This window comes from Paroedura picta, chromosome 14 (genome assembly GCF_049243985.1).
Source record: "Paroedura picta isolate Pp20150507F chromosome 14, Ppicta_v3.0, whole genome shotgun sequence".
Taxonomy (NCBI): Eukaryota; Metazoa; Chordata; class Lepidosauria; order Squamata; family Gekkonidae; genus Paroedura; species Paroedura picta.
Genome location: NC_135382.1, coordinates 27,153,505 through 27,173,701, shown reverse-complemented (window position 1 = coordinate 27,173,701; position 20,197 = coordinate 27,153,505). Strand labels below are relative to the sequence as shown.

Genomic DNA, 20,197 nt, shown 5'->3' with positions numbered 1-20,197 from the left:
CCAGGGAGCTGGGACATTAGTTCATGGCAGTGGATGGGGGAATTTGGAACAAAAAATGGGAAGAGAGAAAAAGGTAATTCTTCCATGCCCTCACCTGGACAGCCCAGGCTAGTCTGTTCTCAACAGGTCGCAGAAGCTAAGCAGGATCAGCCCTGGTTAATATTTGGATGGGAGATCTACAAGGAATACCAGGATCATGACATGGAGACAGGTGCTGGCAAACTACCTCTTAACGTCTCCTGCTTTGGAAACCCTTGGGGATCATCGTAAGTCAGCTGTGATTTGATGGCAGTTCCTAGTACCAGCATCCCCCTGCAATTCGACTATTCTCACTGTATGACACTGCTTCCAGATATGGCTTCCTATCTTTGGTCCAAAGGAAATGACTTGTCAGAGTTCATACCCTATTTTTCTCCTGAATGGGGACCCAGAATGGTTCACGACACCATCCTTTTATCTTCCAATTTCTCCCCACAACAACAACAAGCCAGTTTAGGTAGGTCAGGCAAAGAGAGAACAACTGGCTTTGGGTCACCTGAAGAGCTTCCATGGCCCAGTAGAGGTTTCAAAATTGGGTCTCCAAGATCCTAATCCAACCCCCTAACCACCCCAACATACAAGCTAACTTCCACCTTCCCAAAACATATTGGTTTGCTCAATATTCTGTAGGCACCCAATGGCAGACATCTGGTTCAGTCTCAAGATTTCAGCAACTGGCCTCTTGCTTCAAACATACCTGAGAAATTTGTTAAGGTACTGCCGACTGCACACTGACCACGAAAACACTCCGTTGTTGCCTGTGAGAGTGGGAGACATAATGTTACCTTCGGCTTTTCTGCAAGGATTCCCTTCTCCATCATGGATCATGCCAAAGCTAGGGACAGAAGCAAAAAAAGAAAATATAAGACCTCACTAACATGCTAGGAGATTCTCCTTTTTGTTGTTGTTGTTGAAAGAAATGGAAAGACAGTTGGAATAATTAGGTTTGTTTGTTTCTTTAACCCAGGGGTAGTCAACCTGTCATGGCAGCTGCTGTCAAAGCAACATTTAAAAAAAATCTGCACAGCCAATCAAATTTTCAATAGTCGATCAGAAGCACCGCTAGGCAAAATGCCTACCTGTTCTTGTCCACTTCCTAAAAAATACTTGGTGAGGGTCAGAAATGGTTATCAGTGGGTGGCATGGTTCCCTTGGGGCCATGGGACCCCTTGGTCTAGATCTGCCCTTTCCAGAGCCCCAATCCTGAAGACCAATGGTCCTCCTAGCATCGAACAGAATGGGTGCATGCTCCTCCCCACCATCATACATATAACTGTCCACATGTGCACAATGGCTCTATAGTTGCAGTTGTAATATCTTAAAATAGGTATATTTATTTCATCCAGCCTCTTTCTAGGGTTTCCCAGATATTTGTAGAAGTCAAACTTCCAATTGCATAGGAAGAAGGGGATTATGCCCATTGTTTTTAGAACTTTTAGTTACCACATTGAAAGTGTCACCCTGGGCTCCCTTGCTGAAATATTGACTCTCAGACGATCAGAGTAGAGATACCTTCATGGAGGGCAGGTTTCTCAGGGTCTCCCAGCCATGACATTTAAAGGGAAATACTATCTCCAAAGATACCAAACCTCTCTATTCCAGTTAGCAGGAGGCAACGTCAAGGGAAGGGACTTGGCCTCTGTGTCCTGTTTCTTGAGCCTCCAAGGCAACCGGTTGGCTACAGCATGAGATGGGATGCTAGACAAGATGGACCACTGTTGGGATCCACCAGAATTCTTATTTGGTTCTCAATGCAGGAGAAGGAATGAAGAGTTGACTTTGAAAAGCAAAGGAGCCATTCGTGTGAGGAATGTTGAAAATCCTCCACCCTGCAGCTTCCAACCTCTCAGGCTCTCTCTCAAGGTACTTTCCCCGTGTCTGAGGAATAACGGCAATAACACTGAGAGACAAGCCCTTGGAGGAAGAGACTTCAAGGGGATAATAAAGAGGATAGTTTAGCTCCCTTCACCTGTGTTCCCCTTTTGCTTTTAAAAATCAAACCTGCCCATCCCTTCTGGGCCACTTCCAAACACACGGAACTATCTCTGCTATATCTAGTCCAGGCCCAAATTTTATCACTTTAAAACTTCTGTTTTTCATAATTAAACTTGCAGCACATTGACAGCATTTATCAATTCATAGGGAAGGAAGTTCTATGAAGCCTGGAGTGATTTATTTGCCCCCCAAAATCCTATAATTGTTTCAAACTTTCCCTCCCATCTCTAATTACTATCCAACTGCTAATAGACTTATTAGGCACCGCTTCTAAGGACCGTCTGCCTCCAGGCATCTTTAGGTCACTGCTGCCAATTTCCCATATTATACAGCTGAAAAGGCACCAGTTTGGCCAAGTGACAATTTCTCGCAGCCCTTGCCAAATGAAAGAACTGCTGTCTTTCCAAAATACATTTTTCTGGAAGGCAATTCATAAATCCTTCCTGTCCGGATATCGAACTGTATGTGCCAGGCTGAAAAGCGAACAGAGGAAACCTGAAGAAAGAACAGCAAGCTGAAGTAGGCATTGTTGAAAAGCAAAACGGAGAAGATGGGGCTGAGATGCCAACAGTAGATCCTAAACAGATTCTAGAAGAAGAAGAGTTGGTTTCTATATGCCGCTTTTCCCTGCCCAAAGGAGGCTCAAAGTGGCTTACAGTCGCCTTCCCTTTCCTCTCCCCATAACAGACACCCTGTGAGTGGGTGAGGCTGGGAGAGCCCTGATATTCCTGCTCAGTCAGAACAGTTTTATCAGTGCTGTGGCGAGCCCAAGGTCACCCAGCTGGCTACATGTGGGGGAGCGCGGAATCGAACCCGGCTCGCCAGACTAGAAGTCTGCACTCCTAACCACTACACCAAACTGGCTCTTCCTAAGACCAAACTGACTCTTCCTACGACCATTGAGGTCAATGGCTACAGAAGAGGAGATTTCTGATTGTACTGCAGCTTACATGTTCATGATGTGACTACCCAGGTTTCACCATTGGTGCAAATCTTAAACTGACCTTCACAAGTTAATGATCAGTCAGCAGCAGTAGTTCACGAAGAACCACTGCATCCAGAACAATCCCTGTGGCCTGCTCTGTTTGGGGAAGAGGGACAGTACAACCTGGGATGGTTCTACTGAGGCCATGGCACCAGAAAACGCAGCATCGGTGAGAACATTGAAATTCCCCAAATTATCCATTTGCAGAAAATCAAGACCCCCTCTGGCACCACCTCAGCCAGCTTCAGCAGGGAATCAGTTACCAAGCTAAGCAGACAGTAAACTAGCATAAATCCTACCCTCTTCCTGGCACCCCACATCATGCCTAAACATTCAGTGCCAGCATGGGCAATCTTTAGGGAGCAGCTGAACAGATACTTATCCTGGATGCTTGAGGCTGATGCTGCATTGAGGAAGGGGTTGGATTAGATGCCCTGTATGGCCCCTTCCAATTTTTTGGTTCGCTGATTATAAGAAAGAATCCTGGATGAGAACAACCACCCTCCTCTGTCTTCCTGTTTGTGGTTGACGAGGAACTGAGTATCCTGGGGGAGCCAGATTAGAAGTCGGCACTTCTAACCACTACACCAAGCTACATGACTGATCCAAGCCAAGCAATGGACCTCCACCCTACTCAACCTTGTAATTGATACAAGTTTTCTCCTGGCCACCCAACACTTGTATTTCAGGATTAGACATCCACATCCTTCACAGATTAGATTTTCTTGAGACAAGCCAAGGTGAGGGACAGCCCATCAGCCAGATATAACCACTCTCCTTGAGAAGTCTCATGCCACAACTAGAAATCTACTCCAATGGCAGCAACCATCACTCCCAAAAATTTGAGGAGGGACATCCAGAGGTAATTAAAAATAGGAAGTGAGTGCAACATCTAGGACATTCCCTTATGCCAGGGGGAGACAACCTGTGGTCCTCCAGATGTTCATGGACTACAGTTCCCATGAGTCCCTGCCAGCAAACACTGGGAGGGGCTCATGGGAATTGTAGTCCATGAGAATCTGGAGGACCACAGGTCGACTACCCCTACCTCATATAACCACATGAAGCCTTATACTCAATCAGACCATTTGTCTATCAAAGTCAGTCCTGTCTAGTTTGACTGGCAGGGGTCTCAGGTCGAGATATTTAACATCTTCCACTACCTCACCCTTTTAATTGGAAACACTGGGGACTGATGTAAACTGGCGACAACCCTTATTGTACTGTTCTCTACTGCCCCAGTTTTGGTTACCGTTCTCTCTCACTCAAAGGCCTCATGGGGTTACCACTGGGATCAGGATTAATCCTTAATTCCTTGTTTCCTTTCAGATGAACAGCAACCTGCAAAGGGGCCACTCATGTAGACGTGAGGTCACAGCCAAGGCCAAGCACAGTATTGACACAAAGAGGACTGAATAACTCCGAGCAGTCATGCAGAATCAGGGATTCGTGTAGCAAGTGAAAGGAACGGCAGCAGTGTGGCCATTGACAAAAGGGGACAAGCTGAATGGAACTGTCAGCCAACAAAGAGGAGCTTCTGTGCGGGATGTATTTTCATAGAGATTCCCAAACAAAAGAAACCCCGGATTTAAATCCTGCCTTCGTGCTAAAAGTCACGGTTAGCCTGCCACCAATGCCTTGGCAACACAATGTCACCACACATGGATTTATGGAAATAATCGCCCACCCTGACTTAGAAGTTCAGGAGGAGAATGGCATTATTTTTTAAAGACCTAATTAAAACCGAACTGTAATTGGTCATCTCTGCTTTTGACCTTCACTCCTAAACCTCCACTAACTTTAACCATAAAAAAAATTGTCATGGTGCTACCTCAGTTCTTTCAAGAGGGGCTGTAGGTCAGTGGTAGAAGGCCTCATTTGCAAGGAGAAGGTTCTAAGTTCAATATCCAACATTTCCAGTTACAAGGATCAGGGAGGAGCTGATGTGCAGAATTAGACACCTGAGACCAGGCTTTCTCACCCAGGAGAAAGGGGTCTTCTGTGATACTTCTCATCCCAGGATGGTGGAGATGGGGTTAGACCAGTGTTCCTTGGAATCTCTGGCATGGTGACTACTAGGGATGTGATCTCCCTTTTTGTCTCTGCTCTGGGAAAATAGATTCTCACACCTCCTCATCCACCTCTGACATTATGTTCCCTCCCTGTTTCCTCACACTCACCATTCTGATCCCCAGCAAGATTTGACCTTTCCCCTCAAAAAAGTTAGCTAGTTGGTATACTATAGTAATACAGCTACTCGTGATTATTTTAAAAGCCAGCAAAAATCTTTCCAACAGTATTGGGAGGTGGTTGGTAGGCACAAGGGGTTAAGAGGAAAAAATCAAGAATCACCCAGTACAGATGCTCCATCTGTTGCAGCAATGAATCCACAATGGGAAACATCTCCATGTGGAAGCAGCCCTGGCAGGGCACATAAAAGGAGACATGCATCAGCTTCTCCTGCGTTCCCGAGATGATGCCAGAAAAGTTCCACATAAAAGTCCAAGCTTGAGCATTATTGTCTGTTTCATTTAGCTTTTAGGGAGAAAGGACTCACGAGAAATTGCTTACTTGTGTCCGGATTCATGAGCAATAGTAAATGCCAAGCCAAGTCCAGTGTCTTCATTGATGGTACAACTGCGGTATTTGCTACACATTCCACTGATGGGAGCGAAACCTGCCAGGGAGGGGTTGAAAACAGGAAAAGTGGCGGAAGAAAGGGATGAAATTATGTTCTGTTGCACAACTTCACAGAGATTCATCACATATTTTAGCCGCGTGCCTGGGGAAGATTCAGCATAATTTCAGTTTTGGCATGTAGAAGGAATATATAAGGCAAAGGCATACACACACGGCTATGTTGCAGCCAATCCAAGAAAAAATGCATTCTGTCTGCAGCAGCTTACAAAAGTAACACAGGCTCATGTTCTTTGCTGACTCAACACCGGGCCAGTCAGCTGGGAAAGTGATTTTCAAAAGGGGGCTCCAGCTCTTTTCGGAAGGTCAGCCAGAGAGAACAAGAATGCTGTTGGCCAGTGGCCGTTTCAAAATCTAAAACAACAGTACTCCCCAAGCTCCAGAAGCCATCCAAAATAAGGTTCCCTCAGAAGACTTCTTCATTTGGCCTTCCCCTGAAAAGTCCAAAATCTGTTAAAGGCTGAGTTCAGCTTGCTACTTTCTAAAGAACTTTTTCACCTCTACATTGGGCTGCTTAAAGACAAAGGAGATAAGAACACAAGAAAATAAGAAGAACCTGCTAGATCAGACCCATGGTTCATCTAGTGGATCAGACCCATCATCCATCTAGTGCAGGCTTTCTCAACTGAGGTTTCATGAAACCCTCGGGTTTCTTAAAGGCCTGGAAGGGTTTCCTGAATGGGTGGTTGACCTTGGGCTCACCACAGCCCCAATAAAGCTGCTGTGACTGAGCAGTAATATCAGGGCTCTCTCAGCCACACTTACCTCACAGGATGTCTGTTGTGGGGAGAGGAAAGGGAAGGCAAATATAAGCCACTTTGAGACTCCTGGTACAGAAAAGTGGCATATAAGAACCAACTCTTCATCTTCTTCGAAATTTGTTAAACATTTATCTGGTGATATGACTATATATAATCATGTTGTCCTGCCCCCCCTTTCCACAATGACCAATGATGGGCCTGCGGGGGATGGGAAGGAGAGGGGCCCTGATATGCTTCCCAGTTATATTCTGCCTGATAATGCCACTTCTGGGGTTTCTGGAAGCCTAACAAAATGTTTCAGGGGTTTCTCAACAGTAAAAAAAATGTCGAAGAAAGGCTGATCTAATGTATAAACACACAGATGATTCTTCAGATGGCTTTTTCTTTTCAACCATCAATATATTCAGCGGCTGGCCCTGTTTCCTGGATGCAGGACCACCAAGCGGCAAGTGATGACAGAACACCTGTATTCATCTCTAGCTTTGAACAACCTACTGGGTCATTATAAATTGGCTGAGACTTGACAGCTTTTTCCAGCGCTGATAATTAAGACCCCACTGGACTCTTGCTTCAAATCCAAGTAAGATCCGTAGGGTTAGATCCACTGGATCTCACCGAAATCCCGTCTTCACTACAATCTGCAACCCACCCGGTATTTGTCCATGTACCTCCCATGATCCCAAACCTCTCAAAGGAATCCTTCCTTTTTCCCCAGCAGAAAAACTGGTCCATTGCGACCCATTATTTACATGATGTGTCTTTCAGCATTTTGCCCTACCTAAAGTGTCACACGGTTCATTCTTCCAGGAGCAGATATCAAATCCCGTAAGCAAGATGGCGTGGTCGTGACGCTTCCCGTTCTTTCCAACTAGAGCAGACTGCCACTGACAGAAGCTGTTTAGTGACTGGTCAGCATGATGGTTGATCAGTAATCCACCCTAAAGAATAATTTGCCAACAAGGAGGGGGAAAAAACAATTCTGTGATCGACAACCAAATCAAAGGCAAAAAGTAAAATATATATATATACTTGGGGAGAACCTTAACCCCATCCAAAGGCAGGTTTACAGCTTCCGCTCAAGTTTTTTCTCCCGGGTAAGAAGAAGGAAGCTGCATTTCAAGTTTGCATAACACTTCCAACATAAAATATTTGTCCCAGCTTAAAAGGGTGGTGCACATCACTTACGGGTTCTTGTTCTAAAAGAAGAAGGCTCACAACCACAATGTTGATATCACTTCCAATCGTACCATCCTTAAAAAGACTAGAGACCTGTGGGGAGGAGGACATGAACACAATGGTAAGAAAAAGAACAGTTTGAGAAAAAAATATATCCCCTTGAGAGCTGCTCTGTACAACTGAGAATCCCTTCAACGTGCATTGATGTATTTCTTATACTCTCAAAGCAATCATAAAAAAAACAGTACAAATGAAGATTAAAACACTGTAGACAAAGCTCCAGGGAGAAAGGATGCTCTGTCTTGGTCTATGCACGAAGTGGAACAAGACTGAAGACTTTTGAGGAGGCAGAATGGGATGGGAAAAGGGAGAAAGGGTCAAATGCTTAAGGCTCTGGGCTCACATCATCAGTGAATAAACCGCTGACAAACAGAAAGCTTCAGTCACGTTCCTGCACAACACCCATTCTTACCATGTTCATCACTGTTAAGATGTACGTGGTGACGTTCTCCTTACTGTGTTTTTCCAACATTTTCCTGTCAGCCACGACTAGAGTCTCCACATTCAAACTTCCGCCCTTCTGGCTTTTAATGGGGGATCTTTTCAACCTTGCTGAGCTCCCGTATTCATCAGAAAGGATGAATGTGTCCTCTGTGGGTGGCTTAGGTGTGTCTAAAAGGAAACAGAGACAAGATTTGGAAAATATTCAGAACTCCTTTTTTAATGAGCGGCTCGGTTCAGACTTAAAGCGCCGAGGGAGTTGAACCCTGAACGAATTCGACGATACGGCGGCTGGTGCCAAACCCTGATTAAAATGGGCTGTCGGACGCAGAGCCCTTTTAAAGACATTATTAATTAAGTCCTGATCCATCCTCCTTTGGAAAGAAACAAACAAAAATAAAGATGTTTAATAAAATAAGTCGCGGAGAGGAAAACAGACATCTTGCAAACAAAAAAAAAATGAGTTTCACATGCTTAGGCGGGAGAGGCTTCAGATTTCTGTCAAATTATTTTCTGTCTGCTCATGAAACACACATTCATACTTATCCCCCTTCCCCCCCCCCATATCCCGCCATCCCTGTAATGGCTAGGGACCAATCCAGCTAGCTATTCTGTGTGTGGCCAAACGTTTTTGTTTTAATCCTGACTGGGTTGCACCAATTTTCTAAGGAGTAGGATGCCCCTAAGCAAAAGCACAAGGTGGAACCATGTTCAGGCTAAAGCAACGGGTCATACTTTTGAAGGTAGTTGCAAGAAAACGGTTCACCAGCGGAAGGACTTAACTTCCTGAGGAAGTTGCTGATGGACTGCTGTTAGGTTTGCCAGTTCCAGATAGGGAGATGCCTGGAGATGCTGGGGGTCGAGTCTGGGAAAGACAGGGCAGGGGAGGGGAGGGACCTCAGTCAAGGATAACGCCAAATAGCCCACCCTCCAAAGCAGCCATTTTCTCCAGGGGAAATGAATATTGTCCTATATTGTAATAGCAGGAGAACTCTAGGTGCTATCTGTTCATTGGTGACCCTAGAAGCTGCCCGAGACGTGAAAACACTATTGGGGTAAAAAAGCTAAAACATTTTGGGGGGGTAGAACTCTGAAAAAAGTGGCTATTGAACCTTTTCCTCTTAAGACATTTTCCCCTGAACAATACTGAACAATGTCTCCTCTTTCATTTCCTGTTCCATAAATATGATCTGCAAGGTAGCCCTTTACTTTGCCTCACTTGGGTCCATGACACAGTAGTACGGAGGTTAGATTACTGCAAGGCACTTTACACGGATCTGCTCTTGAAATCAGACCTTTAAATCAGGGTTTAAGTTGGGTTTATGGAAAGCATGAAAAACAGCTGAGTTTAAAGGGACTACACAAGAAAGCACAAAACAGCTCAGCAGCAGGGAACACTCTCTCCAATGCTCTCCAACCCTCCAGTGTTCTCCAATGCTCAGCTGTTTTATTATTGGTTTGTACCATATCAGCATCATGGGCCATCAGCCTCTGATGGCCATTTTGCTACAGTCTCAATGGAAAAAGCCACCATGGAGAGAAGATTACTGCATTTCTTAGTCAAACCAGGTCTGCTTTGCACATAACTACAACAGAACCAATGAAGGGAAGCTTTCCTACCCAAGCATAACATCTAGATGGAAGCAAGGGCAATGATTGGGTAAGAAAGACTCACCACATGGCGCACCCACCTGGCATTCAGCCATAAAGCCTGGCAGGATCACAACACAGTAGGGTTGACAAATCTGGGTTGGGAAATTCCTGAAGATCTGGGAGGCAAGCCTGGGAAAGGCAAGGCTTGGAGAGGAAAGGAATATAATGTCATAGACTCCACCTTTCAAGACAGCTGTTTTCTCCATGGGGATGGATCTCTGTGGTTTGGAGATTCATTTTAATTCTGGGAGCTCACCAGGTTCCACCTGGAGGTTGGCAACTCTACAACGCATTGGGCATTCTACAATGCTTATTTTAACTCAGTGCTTTCCCAACCACTTCCAGCATGACTCCTTCCATGAGCAGGAGGACATCTTTGTTTAATAATTGGGATACAGATGCCAAACAGGATTAGGGGAACATATGCTGATCTGGCTGGAACAGTTATTGGGTCAATGAATGCCGTCATCTTCCTTTTGATGTTATTTTTAATTCTTGTATAAGTGGGGGTTTTATGGGTTTTTATACTGTATTTTACTGGGTTTTATGTGTAAATCACCCTGAGACGATTTGTCATGAGGGGCAGTATAAAAGTATGAACATAAATAAATAGATAAATAGATAGATAAATAAATAAATTTAAAAATGTCAACACACTCAATAACCCATGTTATTTATGGCAGTCCAGTTGTTCTAAACATCTGAGTTTCAGATAGGGTTGCCAAGTCCAGGTTGAGAAATTCCAGGAGGCTTGAGAAGAGCAGAATTTGGGCAGGGGGAGGGAGCTCATCTTTATGTGATGGTGTAAAATCCACTTTCTGAAATGACTGATCTCTGTAGTCTGGAGATCAGTTGTAATTCTGGGGAAATGCCAGGACTTACCAGGAGGTTGGCAACCTGGACTTCAGAGCCAGGACGAGTATATTTACTTATACCAACTGTTAATATTCACTCCAAAGGGAAAACAAAGAAATTTTAACCTGGAAAGCTTCTTTTGCAAGCAAAAGACCCACAAAGCAAACGGCTTGTTCTCATTGTGCGGAATAAAATATTTGTTTAGCTGGGAATCTAAGATCATACATTCTCCCTGAAATATACAGCTCAATCACATGGAGGGAGCTTTTCTCAGCCATCTTGGCCTTGAGATTAGTCTTGTCTTTGCTGCTGTTAAGAAAAGAGTTATTAAGAAGAAACAGCGTTACTCAACCTTGACTTGCTAAATATGAGCTGACTGGCATGCCCGCTCTGTAATTATGTACCTTGGGATGACCGGCTTTCAAAAGATTGCTGACTAATGCCCATTCCATAAAAGCTGCATGTTGAGTTAAATCATTACAGAGAAGAAAGAAGGGAGGAAACTGAGCCCTCTGTTCTAAATGTGGCATAATGCTAATTCCCCCCTTCCATTTTGTTGTGTGTGTTCCAAATATGAGTTAAATGAAGCTTGTATTAAAGAAAATAAAAAGTAGAGCAAGGTCCTGTTTCAAACCTGATCAAAGAGCTAAACTTAAAAAAAAGGCCTATTTTGAGAAATACTAACATCGAGAAAGAAAAGACGGAACTCTACGCTTAATTGATTATTGGTTTGTTTGTTTACTTCATTGATACTCCACCATTCTCTCCAATCAAAACCCAAAAAAGCCACCCTAGTTCTCCTTGCTTTCTTTCTATCCTCCCAACAACAGCCCTGTGAGGTCAGCCAGATTTTCTTCTGATGTAACCCACCACAAGCCAATTTTGACTAGGCTATTCTTACGTGCAGATGGAACCCACAGTTATTCGTTGTTGCACGATTTTTCTATTTCTGTATCTCATTTTTTCCCCCTGCATGACATATGCCTTCTCCAGTGTTATTTTTGGGACGACAAAAAAGAATTATATATTATATGTACACTATGCATATACATACAAATGACATATACTGTATGTATACAAATATATTGTGTGTGCAAATTTGAGCACACAGATGCAACCTAATCTAGGAGACTAGAGTAAAAAGTTCAGAGCCAAAATTGTTTATATAAATATGAAGTTAAATAAAAACAAATCCCAAGAGGGAACATTTGCTTATCATGAACATTCCTGTGCTCATCCTATCCCCTATGCTCTGGTATCAGCCCTGAGAGAAATTTTAAAAATTGTCCTTTTCAGCCAGGAATTTCCACAACATGCGGTCATCACCAATGCAGTGACTGCAACCCAAGGCAACCCAAGGCAACAGCAAGCATCTAGTAAACTAAGAGCTGCTAGGTAAAAAAAAAAAGAAATGAGAGAGAGAAAGTTTCCTTACATACATTTCTTGCGACGTCCACAAAAATGCTGCTTTTGAAACCTTCCATGATGGTAATCGTTCGCTTGAATGTGAGCCTTGTGGGCAGGGTGATTTCTGCCATGGCCAGGGGGAAAGTGATGGGGGTCTGAATCTACTTTGTACCGGTGAACCTTCTCCTCGGCTGTCCGTTTATACAATACGTGAGGATGGTGTCCAGCGGGTGCCGTGTAGTTGTGTTCCTGTGCTAGGTGTTGAGGTAATGGAGATATGAGGAAGTCATTCTCCCGTGTCCTTATCAAACCTGACTAAAGAAATAAAGACAAAATAAAGAGAGAGAGAGAGAAAGTTATAATATGTTTGCTAGACTGGAGGTAAGACTAGGGCCATAGTGCAAAAGGAGGGTAATGAAATGCTTTCCTCTGTCCCACTTTCCTAATGAAAACTGTTCATCTCCTCGGTACTATTTAACTCTGTAGGACAAATAGCAACAGCAGAATTGTGATGGGATTTCAGTTGTGAGAACAGCATGCCCTGATTTGACCTAAGTCCCCCTCTTGCAAGTTTTTTTTTTTGCCGTTACAATAAAAGTGATTCTCGCGATGTATTTCTATATCCTTCAAAATCTGGCCCCTGTAGAGGGGCGACATTATTGCAAGGGCTGACATGATCCTGATTGGGGTGAGCCCTATCCCAAATAATTTCTAACCAGATGTCGGCCTCTGTGGCTTATGTTCAACTGAATCATCAGAAGCAGCTGTATCAAGAGGTTTGGGTACCCCAACGCAAATTGCTCAGTTGCGAGAGTCCCTCCTTCCCATAAAACCATGCCTGTCAACAGTGTTATAGGAAGTGCTTCATTCCCAAGCAAAGACACCGTCCTGGGGCAACCAAAGGAACCCTCTTGCATTACAGCAGCTGAACTCTACAAAAAGGACTGCTGACAAGAGTCTGTTGATAGTATCTTCCCGTTGTTCAAAGTAACAGCTTTGAATGAAAACAGGGGTAGTCAAACTACGGCCCTCCAAGGACTACAATTCCCATGAGACCCTGCCAGCAAACACTGGCAGGGGCTCATGGGAATTGTAGTCCATGGATATCTGGAGGGCCGCAGTTTGACTACCCCTGTTGTAGAATTTACTAGTTGGATCTTTGAAGCACAGGATCCAGGCTGACACGCTCGAAAGCACCCATCAGTTCATAAGACTCCCAGCAGGATTGTCCTCCCAACCTCCCAGCTGAGCCGAAGCACTGCAGTCGCCATAGCAACAGCTGCAACCTGAATGGCTGCAGTGGGATGCCCGGACGCCTCATGTGAGGAGCCTTGAGAAACTCAGGGCAAGATGAGATCACGTCAATTTAGCTTGTCGCAAACAATATCGTGTAGTCCAGCTGCACAAGGTGGACCTGAAACGACTTCCTCTGAAACGACTTCCTCATCACATGAGCGAAGAACATAACGTTTCTTCTCATTTCAAAAGGAATTAACAAAGTCCAGCCCGGTCCCATCAGTCCAGATTCTTGCTGTCAGTGAACAAACAAGGACTTGAAACCTGCTGATCTTTGGAAATAACTTCATTCACTTGCTTGCCCTTGTTCAGTGAACAGCTAAGCTTCAAACCGGCCAATCGCGTAAGAAGCACGAGCAAAAGGAATCTCCCTGACGGGGTCAAAGTGATATTTTAATCCTTATGATTCATGTCAGCAGATATTTAGAAACAACGCCATTCATGCGCAGTTAGGAGTCAAGAAAGTAACCGGGTATCTGCAGACGGATTGTACTCCTATTGGGAAAATATAGAAAGAAAACGAAGCGCAGTCAATCTGGTTTTTATTTTGCCATTTTAAAGGTTTCCAACATCTGAAATTATTCCTACAGGATTCATTACATAAGTGATTTGAACCATATGGAACGGAATCGTCCATATTTTCTTTTTGAGATCCTGCCTGCGATGCAGAACTTGCCTCACTGTCATCCCAAACATGTCCAGGATGCCCCGCCATTTGAAGAATTCCAGAAATGTATCAGGAGCTTCTGATTAGGGCTGTGAACTGATGAAAGAATTCTTAGCAGATAAATTGCCATTTCTTCTCATTGATCATAAATGTGCACATCACCAAACGCTCAATAGAGATGCCCTATTGAAATACTGGAGGAAGCATAATTTACATGAAATGCCGCTGAGAGGGATTCCTTTCACTGAAGTGGACTTCCTCTGTAGGTGTCCTGAGTTTATGTTTGAATGTAGGAATGATTGAGGGCCAAGAAACTGAAACTCACTCCAGATAAGAATAAAATTCTGTTGGCTGATCAGATAACCTGTGCCTTTTTCTTCAGCTTGCAGGTTGCAAGTGCTACTAGATTCAGGTCTTTAAACAGAGCTGTATGTCATCTCTAAAGAGAGCTCTGCATGGGGTTTCATCATCCCTATGGGAAAAGCCTGTGCAGGTCTGCTCAGAAGTAAGTCCCATGTTACTGAATGGGGCTTACTCCTGAGAAAATGTTCCCAGGATTGCTGCCTTTGCCAGCTAGTCAGCTCTGGCCCTAGAGTGCTGTTTAAAGCGGTCTATTCGTTTTCTTTCTATATTTTGATTGATTGATTGATTGATTGATTGATTGATTGATTGATTGATTGATTGATTGATTGATTGATTGATTGATTGATTGATTGATTGATTGATTGATTGATTGATTGATTGATTGATTGATTGATTGTATAACGCTGCTCTTCACATGGATTAGTGGCAGTTCTTTCTGAAAAGAGGATTAAGAATGTGCACCTGAAAAAAAAATGACATTTTTTTCAGATTTGTAGAAGTAGCAGCACTCTTGTTATTTGAGTTCCTTCATACCATTTTGGGATTTGTATTTAGGTTTTTTTTTTCAGAATTTTAATGGGGGAATCATTCTGGGAGGGTTAGGGGGGGGGGGAAGTAACTGTTTTTCAAGCATATAATGCCAAAATTGCAAGGATCCTAGCCCTGCCTGTTGGCTAAAGGCCCACCAGGTTTTAAGTACATCAGATTATGGAATCCAATACCACATGCCCCTGAACAAGTTGCCCACAGATATTCTGTTTGTCTCCATAGTTTGCTTGGGGGGGGGACTATGCTTTCTCCAGGGCAAAGAAGCCAATAGCCAAAGGCCAAAACCACAAATAGCCAAAGGCCTCCAAATGCAAACAGAACCAACAAGACCAAGAGAACCAACATCTAACCAGAGAATCCCAGTAGAACACAGGGTCATTGTGATTGCAAGCTCAACAGAACCAGTCAAAAAGAGAATCCCACTAGAACCAACAAGCAAGTGACACTGTTGCAAACCAAGTAGATCCGGTGTCAAATCATGGAAGCCAAACAGAGCCTATGTCTAGCAGAACTAATGAAGTAAGGGACAGTGTTGAAAACCCAACACAACCAACTGAAGAAAACCATGGGGCCTTAAAATACCAGCCCCAAATACCAGCCCCTTGGCTATTCCTGAGTATTTCTAGCACTTTTTACAAATAGATATTCAGAATGTCAAAGAATCTCAAATATTACCAAGATAACCAAATGTACCTGAAAAACACTAATAAATTATATTCCAGCAGCATTTTCACCCATGTGCTTGCTTTAAATTGGAAAACTACGGCATGCAGTAGCTTCTGAAATTTCCATCAACTAATTTTCTCCCTGTTTCACAGTTCTGGATTACTTGGTTTTGTTTTAGAAAGTGGAACAGGTGCAGGTTTCATGGTTCTATTTCTTTTCCGTTTAGAAATGCTGCCCCTACAGAAATTATCATAGTTTTCTCTCAGTCGTTTTGCATCACTCACCCATTAAAGATCCATGCCCACTGGTCAAGCAATGATGAAATCACACAAATTACTATATCAAGGCTCTTCCGTATTATATGCATGTTAATTATCAGCTGAACACTGGGGAAAAAAAACAATCTTGATGTCTATACAGGATCGCAAGTAGATTGTTTCTCGGGGAATGTTTTCTTTTCTTTTAATTTTGTTTATACAACAGAGTACATATAGCCAAACAAAGGAATGAAAACAATGAACAAACTAGCTGAAATACCACCGCAATGTATGTAATGTATGTAAACCAATAAAGTTATTGCACAATAAAGAGCAACTGTCCAATTATAGCACTCTCATTAGACAACCAATTATCTCTTTACATATGCCTTTCCATCTTTGAAATCACAACATCCCATTGTCTAGTTATCCTTTGCACATCTTGAATCTTTTTGTAATAAAGTCAATTGATGCAATCCTTTTACTTTTATCAACCAATATTCCACTACTGGTCTCTTGGGGAATGTTTTCGTAATCTGCACATGTGCATCAATGACACTATAAAAAGATACTGAAAGAGCTGGAAAATAATGTGGCCAACTGCTCATGACTCAGTTCTGGACTTAATTATACAAAGTCAGGAGGAATGGAGCATAGGATGATATACTGAAGTATAGAATGGAAAGAAAATCACCAACTGAATACATATATGAAGGGATCGTAACAATGAGAGAAGCATGCTTTGCACTGACTTACATGGAAACCTGAAAACTTAACCACCGCTTACCTTGCCATGGCCTACAGAATAACAAGCAGGCCACTCAATCTTGTGGCATCTGTACCCATGCCACTGGGCCATTTTCTCATAGAGCTGCTCTTCTCTAGTTGAGTCTGGAGTTCTCCCGGATTTACCGCTTATCTCCAGATTGCAGAGATAATTTCCCTTGTAAAAAATGGCAGCGTTGGAAGGAGGACCCTATGCTATCACATCTCAGCTGCATTCCCTCCCTTCCCTAAAAGTTGACCTTCCCCATGAACAGGGAATTGGCAACCCTATTTTCAGAGTCAGATGATGCACCCCCAAAGTTCTTCAGCACAGTTAACCTGCACAGGTTGCCGTCTTGTCCATGTTGCATGCAAACGGGCCATGAATCAGGTAGAAAGCTCTTCCCCCCCTCCAAATGCAGCAAGCCAATGCATTTCACAGCTGCATAAAGCCACGTTCATGACGTGTTAATCAAATTACAAGCAACAGCTCATCAATATGCATTTAAAAGGTACCAGAAATTCAGAATCCAGATACACGTAATGAGGTATGAATGGCAACGGCATGAAATCCGAACCTTCGGCCATAAGAGGGCAATCTGACCAACAAGCTACACTTCATGTTAAATGAATCAAGTTAAGTAGTGCAAGGTTTCAGACAGTAAATCTTCTCTCTGGGCGATGACATAAGTGGCTTTGGATGGACCAGTAGATCTGGTCAAAGATGTCTTGAGCTTCATTAAATAATATACCAAGCCAAAGATCCCAATACTAAGATCAGCAAAGGAAAAACTATGGCAAGAAAAGCACACTGTTGACCACAATACACATCTGGACTTCCCTAAATCCATTTACATTTTTTTGTCTTTCTCTCCTTCCTCCCAGGTCAGCTTCTCAGGCCAGCCATTCTTCCCTTCTCCCTCTTCCATGAATGAAGCTACAGCAGTGGTCACAGTTGCTTCCTTTTCATAACATCCTTCGTTGCCAACATATGGCTACTAGGAAGGAATGAAGAGGGAAGGAAGATAACCATGATGCCGTCTTGTATTGAATCAGCCCTTTGGTCCATCACATTTGTCAACTCAGACTGGCAGTGGCTCTCCAGGGTTTTAGGCAGAGGTCCTTCCCATCATCTAACACCGGATCCTTTTAACTAGAGATGTCAGGGATTAAACCAGAGATAGACCTTCTATGTGTCAAGAAGATGCTCTACTCCTGAGCTATGGTTTCTCCCCAGCCAAGTCTTGGACTGTCTATTGTCTTCTCCTCCTCGTGCTAACACTGTCCTGTTTTGGAGAGAAGCAGTGCTGGCATGGGATGGCTGCCCTTGGTAAGCTCTACTCATATGACCCTAGGCTTCTCCTATTACCCAAAAGGCTTGGACCCTGTTAGAGTAGCTTCCATTTTAAGGAAATGGTGTCAGAAGAGGTCTTCGGTGCCACACTTTCAACAGACCTGATTGGGCAGAGACTTCAGAAAAGTCTGGTAAGGAATATAAGTTGACCAAGATAAAATCAGGAGTGGATTTGGCGGAGGGAGGGGAGCAAAATCAACAACATTTCATCGATAGGCACAGCTGTCTTGCAGCAACTCCTTTTTTCCCCTTGCAAAAACTGACAAATGATTTAAAATTCCTGGCTCGGAAAAGGATAGGGAAGGGTTGTATTTTGTTTTGTTTTAAATGCATAATGATACACTTTTCATGCAGACTATATATTTGTAAACTTACAATGCTAAACTGGCTTGTACAACATAGCATTTTGGTTCTCCCGCAAATTAAAGGCGCTTCAGGGAGACAACGCTTCAAACAACCATTTTGTTCTCCAGCTACAAGACCACTCGGCTCATGTTAGCGCCACAAGAATGAGTTCTATTTCTGAACGTTCGGCAATGGTTAAAGCAAGGTAACAAGGCGGGGTCTTCCTTTTAATTATTCAGATAGGAACGGAGGCGAGCGTGTGCTGAATGGTGTCTTTGTACTTTGGCAGTTGACCGAATCTTTTAAAAACATCTCCGTACCATCCTGTTTCCATCGTTATGTAGCAATGATGCAGCATTTTAATCCATTTCCTGGACTCGGTCAATTATACTTGCTTCCGTATTTTAAGATCGTACATAGAGCGGCTTTGCTGTTACGTGCTCACGACTAACCATATCCTAAGGGGGATTTTTCCCCCTCTTTGCATTACAGAGAGAAAGAGAGAGAGAGAGAGAAAGAGAGAGAGAGCAGGAACTCAAAGTACTAGACTTTCTTGCTTCTTCTTACTTACACACTTAGGATAGCTAGGTCCAGGGGTTCAGCAGGAGCAAACTCTGGGGAGAAAACATCATCCTAGTGATCCTGGAAGTGACTATGCTGGGGGAATGCTCCAGGATTTAACTGAAACTATGAGTCCACCCAAATCTAGCGTTTCAGGTGAATCCTAGAGTGTTGTCCCAATACTGTGACGTCACTTCTCGTCTTGTGCAAGAAGCGTTACAGTGGCTTCAGCACAGTGTGGTTCCCACTCCATTTTGGCTCCTGCCAGGTGGCTCAGGTGGCAACCCTAACCCTGCCGAACATCTTAAACAGAGTCTTCTTGACACCTGCCTTGGAGCCAAAAGGTGCCCAGTTTCTTTGTACCAGTCCACAGGGCCTCATGCAAGACTTGCTCTCAATGTGTCTTGCACTGCATGTGTCTCAAAGTACTGCGTGTTTCTCAAAGATAACTGATCCAGCAAACATAGATGGGCACACACAAGGGCATGAGTTAAAAGGCTCTTGTGTTTTTGGCTCTTGAGTCATAGCCAAGATCTAGTAACAAAGAGAAGGAGATTCAGAAAGCTTTCCCTCTCCTTTTGAGATCATAACTCTCAATGGGACATTATGTTTGTTTTGTAAACCTTTTCGATTCCCCATGGGGGAAGGGGAAACCAGGACATAAATTTAAAAATTAATTTGAACTTGGGGGAAATAGAATGGCAGAAAAGAGTAAATTTCTCAGCCATACACAGCAGCCCCCACCTCAATTAGTGCTCCTTCCCATTGCTATTGAACAAGTAACATGAATGCGGGTTAGAAATCCATGCATGGATTTTCCAGTGTCTCCTCTAGCTTGAACCCAAGATTGATTTGATAGTTGGGTGCTGAGTGTGTGTTGAAATCAGGCTCTGTGAATGCAGGAGTGGGGGAGTCTCACTATTTTATTAGCAATGACAGTTCCAAAACTGTCCCACAAAGCAAACAGGAAGCAGTGGGATTATTGCATGAGTTCTCTAATGCTTTACTTGTTCCGCTGAGGGGAGAGAGTGTGCGGAATCGCTTGCGTGTTTGAACTGTCGCTCATGCACCGACAAGAACCGATGAGGAAATCTGAAAATAGAGGTGAGTGATACCGAACGGCTTGTCAAAGAGGACGGCGATAAACCCCATCAATATAGCCACTGTTGGAAAGGGAGTCGACTGAGCTGCAAAACAAATGCGGTGTTTAAGGCAAATACTTTAATCTTGGGTGATCTCGGGGTCAAACGAGACGTGACGGAGATCGCAGATCTCTTGCCAGCTTTGCAATGGCACGTTACAGGT

The 20,197-nt window shown here is 43.6% G+C and overlaps 1 protein-coding gene across 5 annotated transcripts in view; it reads right to left on the bottom strand.

The window, feature by feature from the left end:
* Positions 1 to 20,197, bottom strand: part of ADAMTS18 (ADAM metallopeptidase with thrombospondin type 1 motif 18) — an 89,229-nt gene that overhangs the window by 43,316 nt on the left and 25,716 nt on the right. For 4 of the 5 annotated variants that reach the window (XM_077309768.1, XM_077309769.1, XM_077309770.1 and 1 more), the window contains 6 exons: positions 12,102 to 12,384; positions 8,126 to 8,325; positions 7,663 to 7,746; positions 7,256 to 7,415; positions 5,591 to 5,696; positions 737 to 874 (listed from right to left, as the gene is read on the bottom strand). In XM_077309768.1, coding sequence (XP_077165883.1) covers positions 737 to 874; positions 5,591 to 5,696; positions 7,256 to 7,415; positions 7,663 to 7,746; positions 8,126 to 8,325; positions 12,102 to 12,384 — 971 coding nt within the window. Of the gene's footprint in view, positions 1 to 736; positions 875 to 5,590; positions 5,697 to 7,255; positions 7,416 to 7,662; positions 7,747 to 8,125; positions 8,326 to 12,097; positions 12,385 to 20,197 lie in introns of all 5 variants that reach the window. The other variant, XM_077309772.1, reaches the window with a different exon arrangement.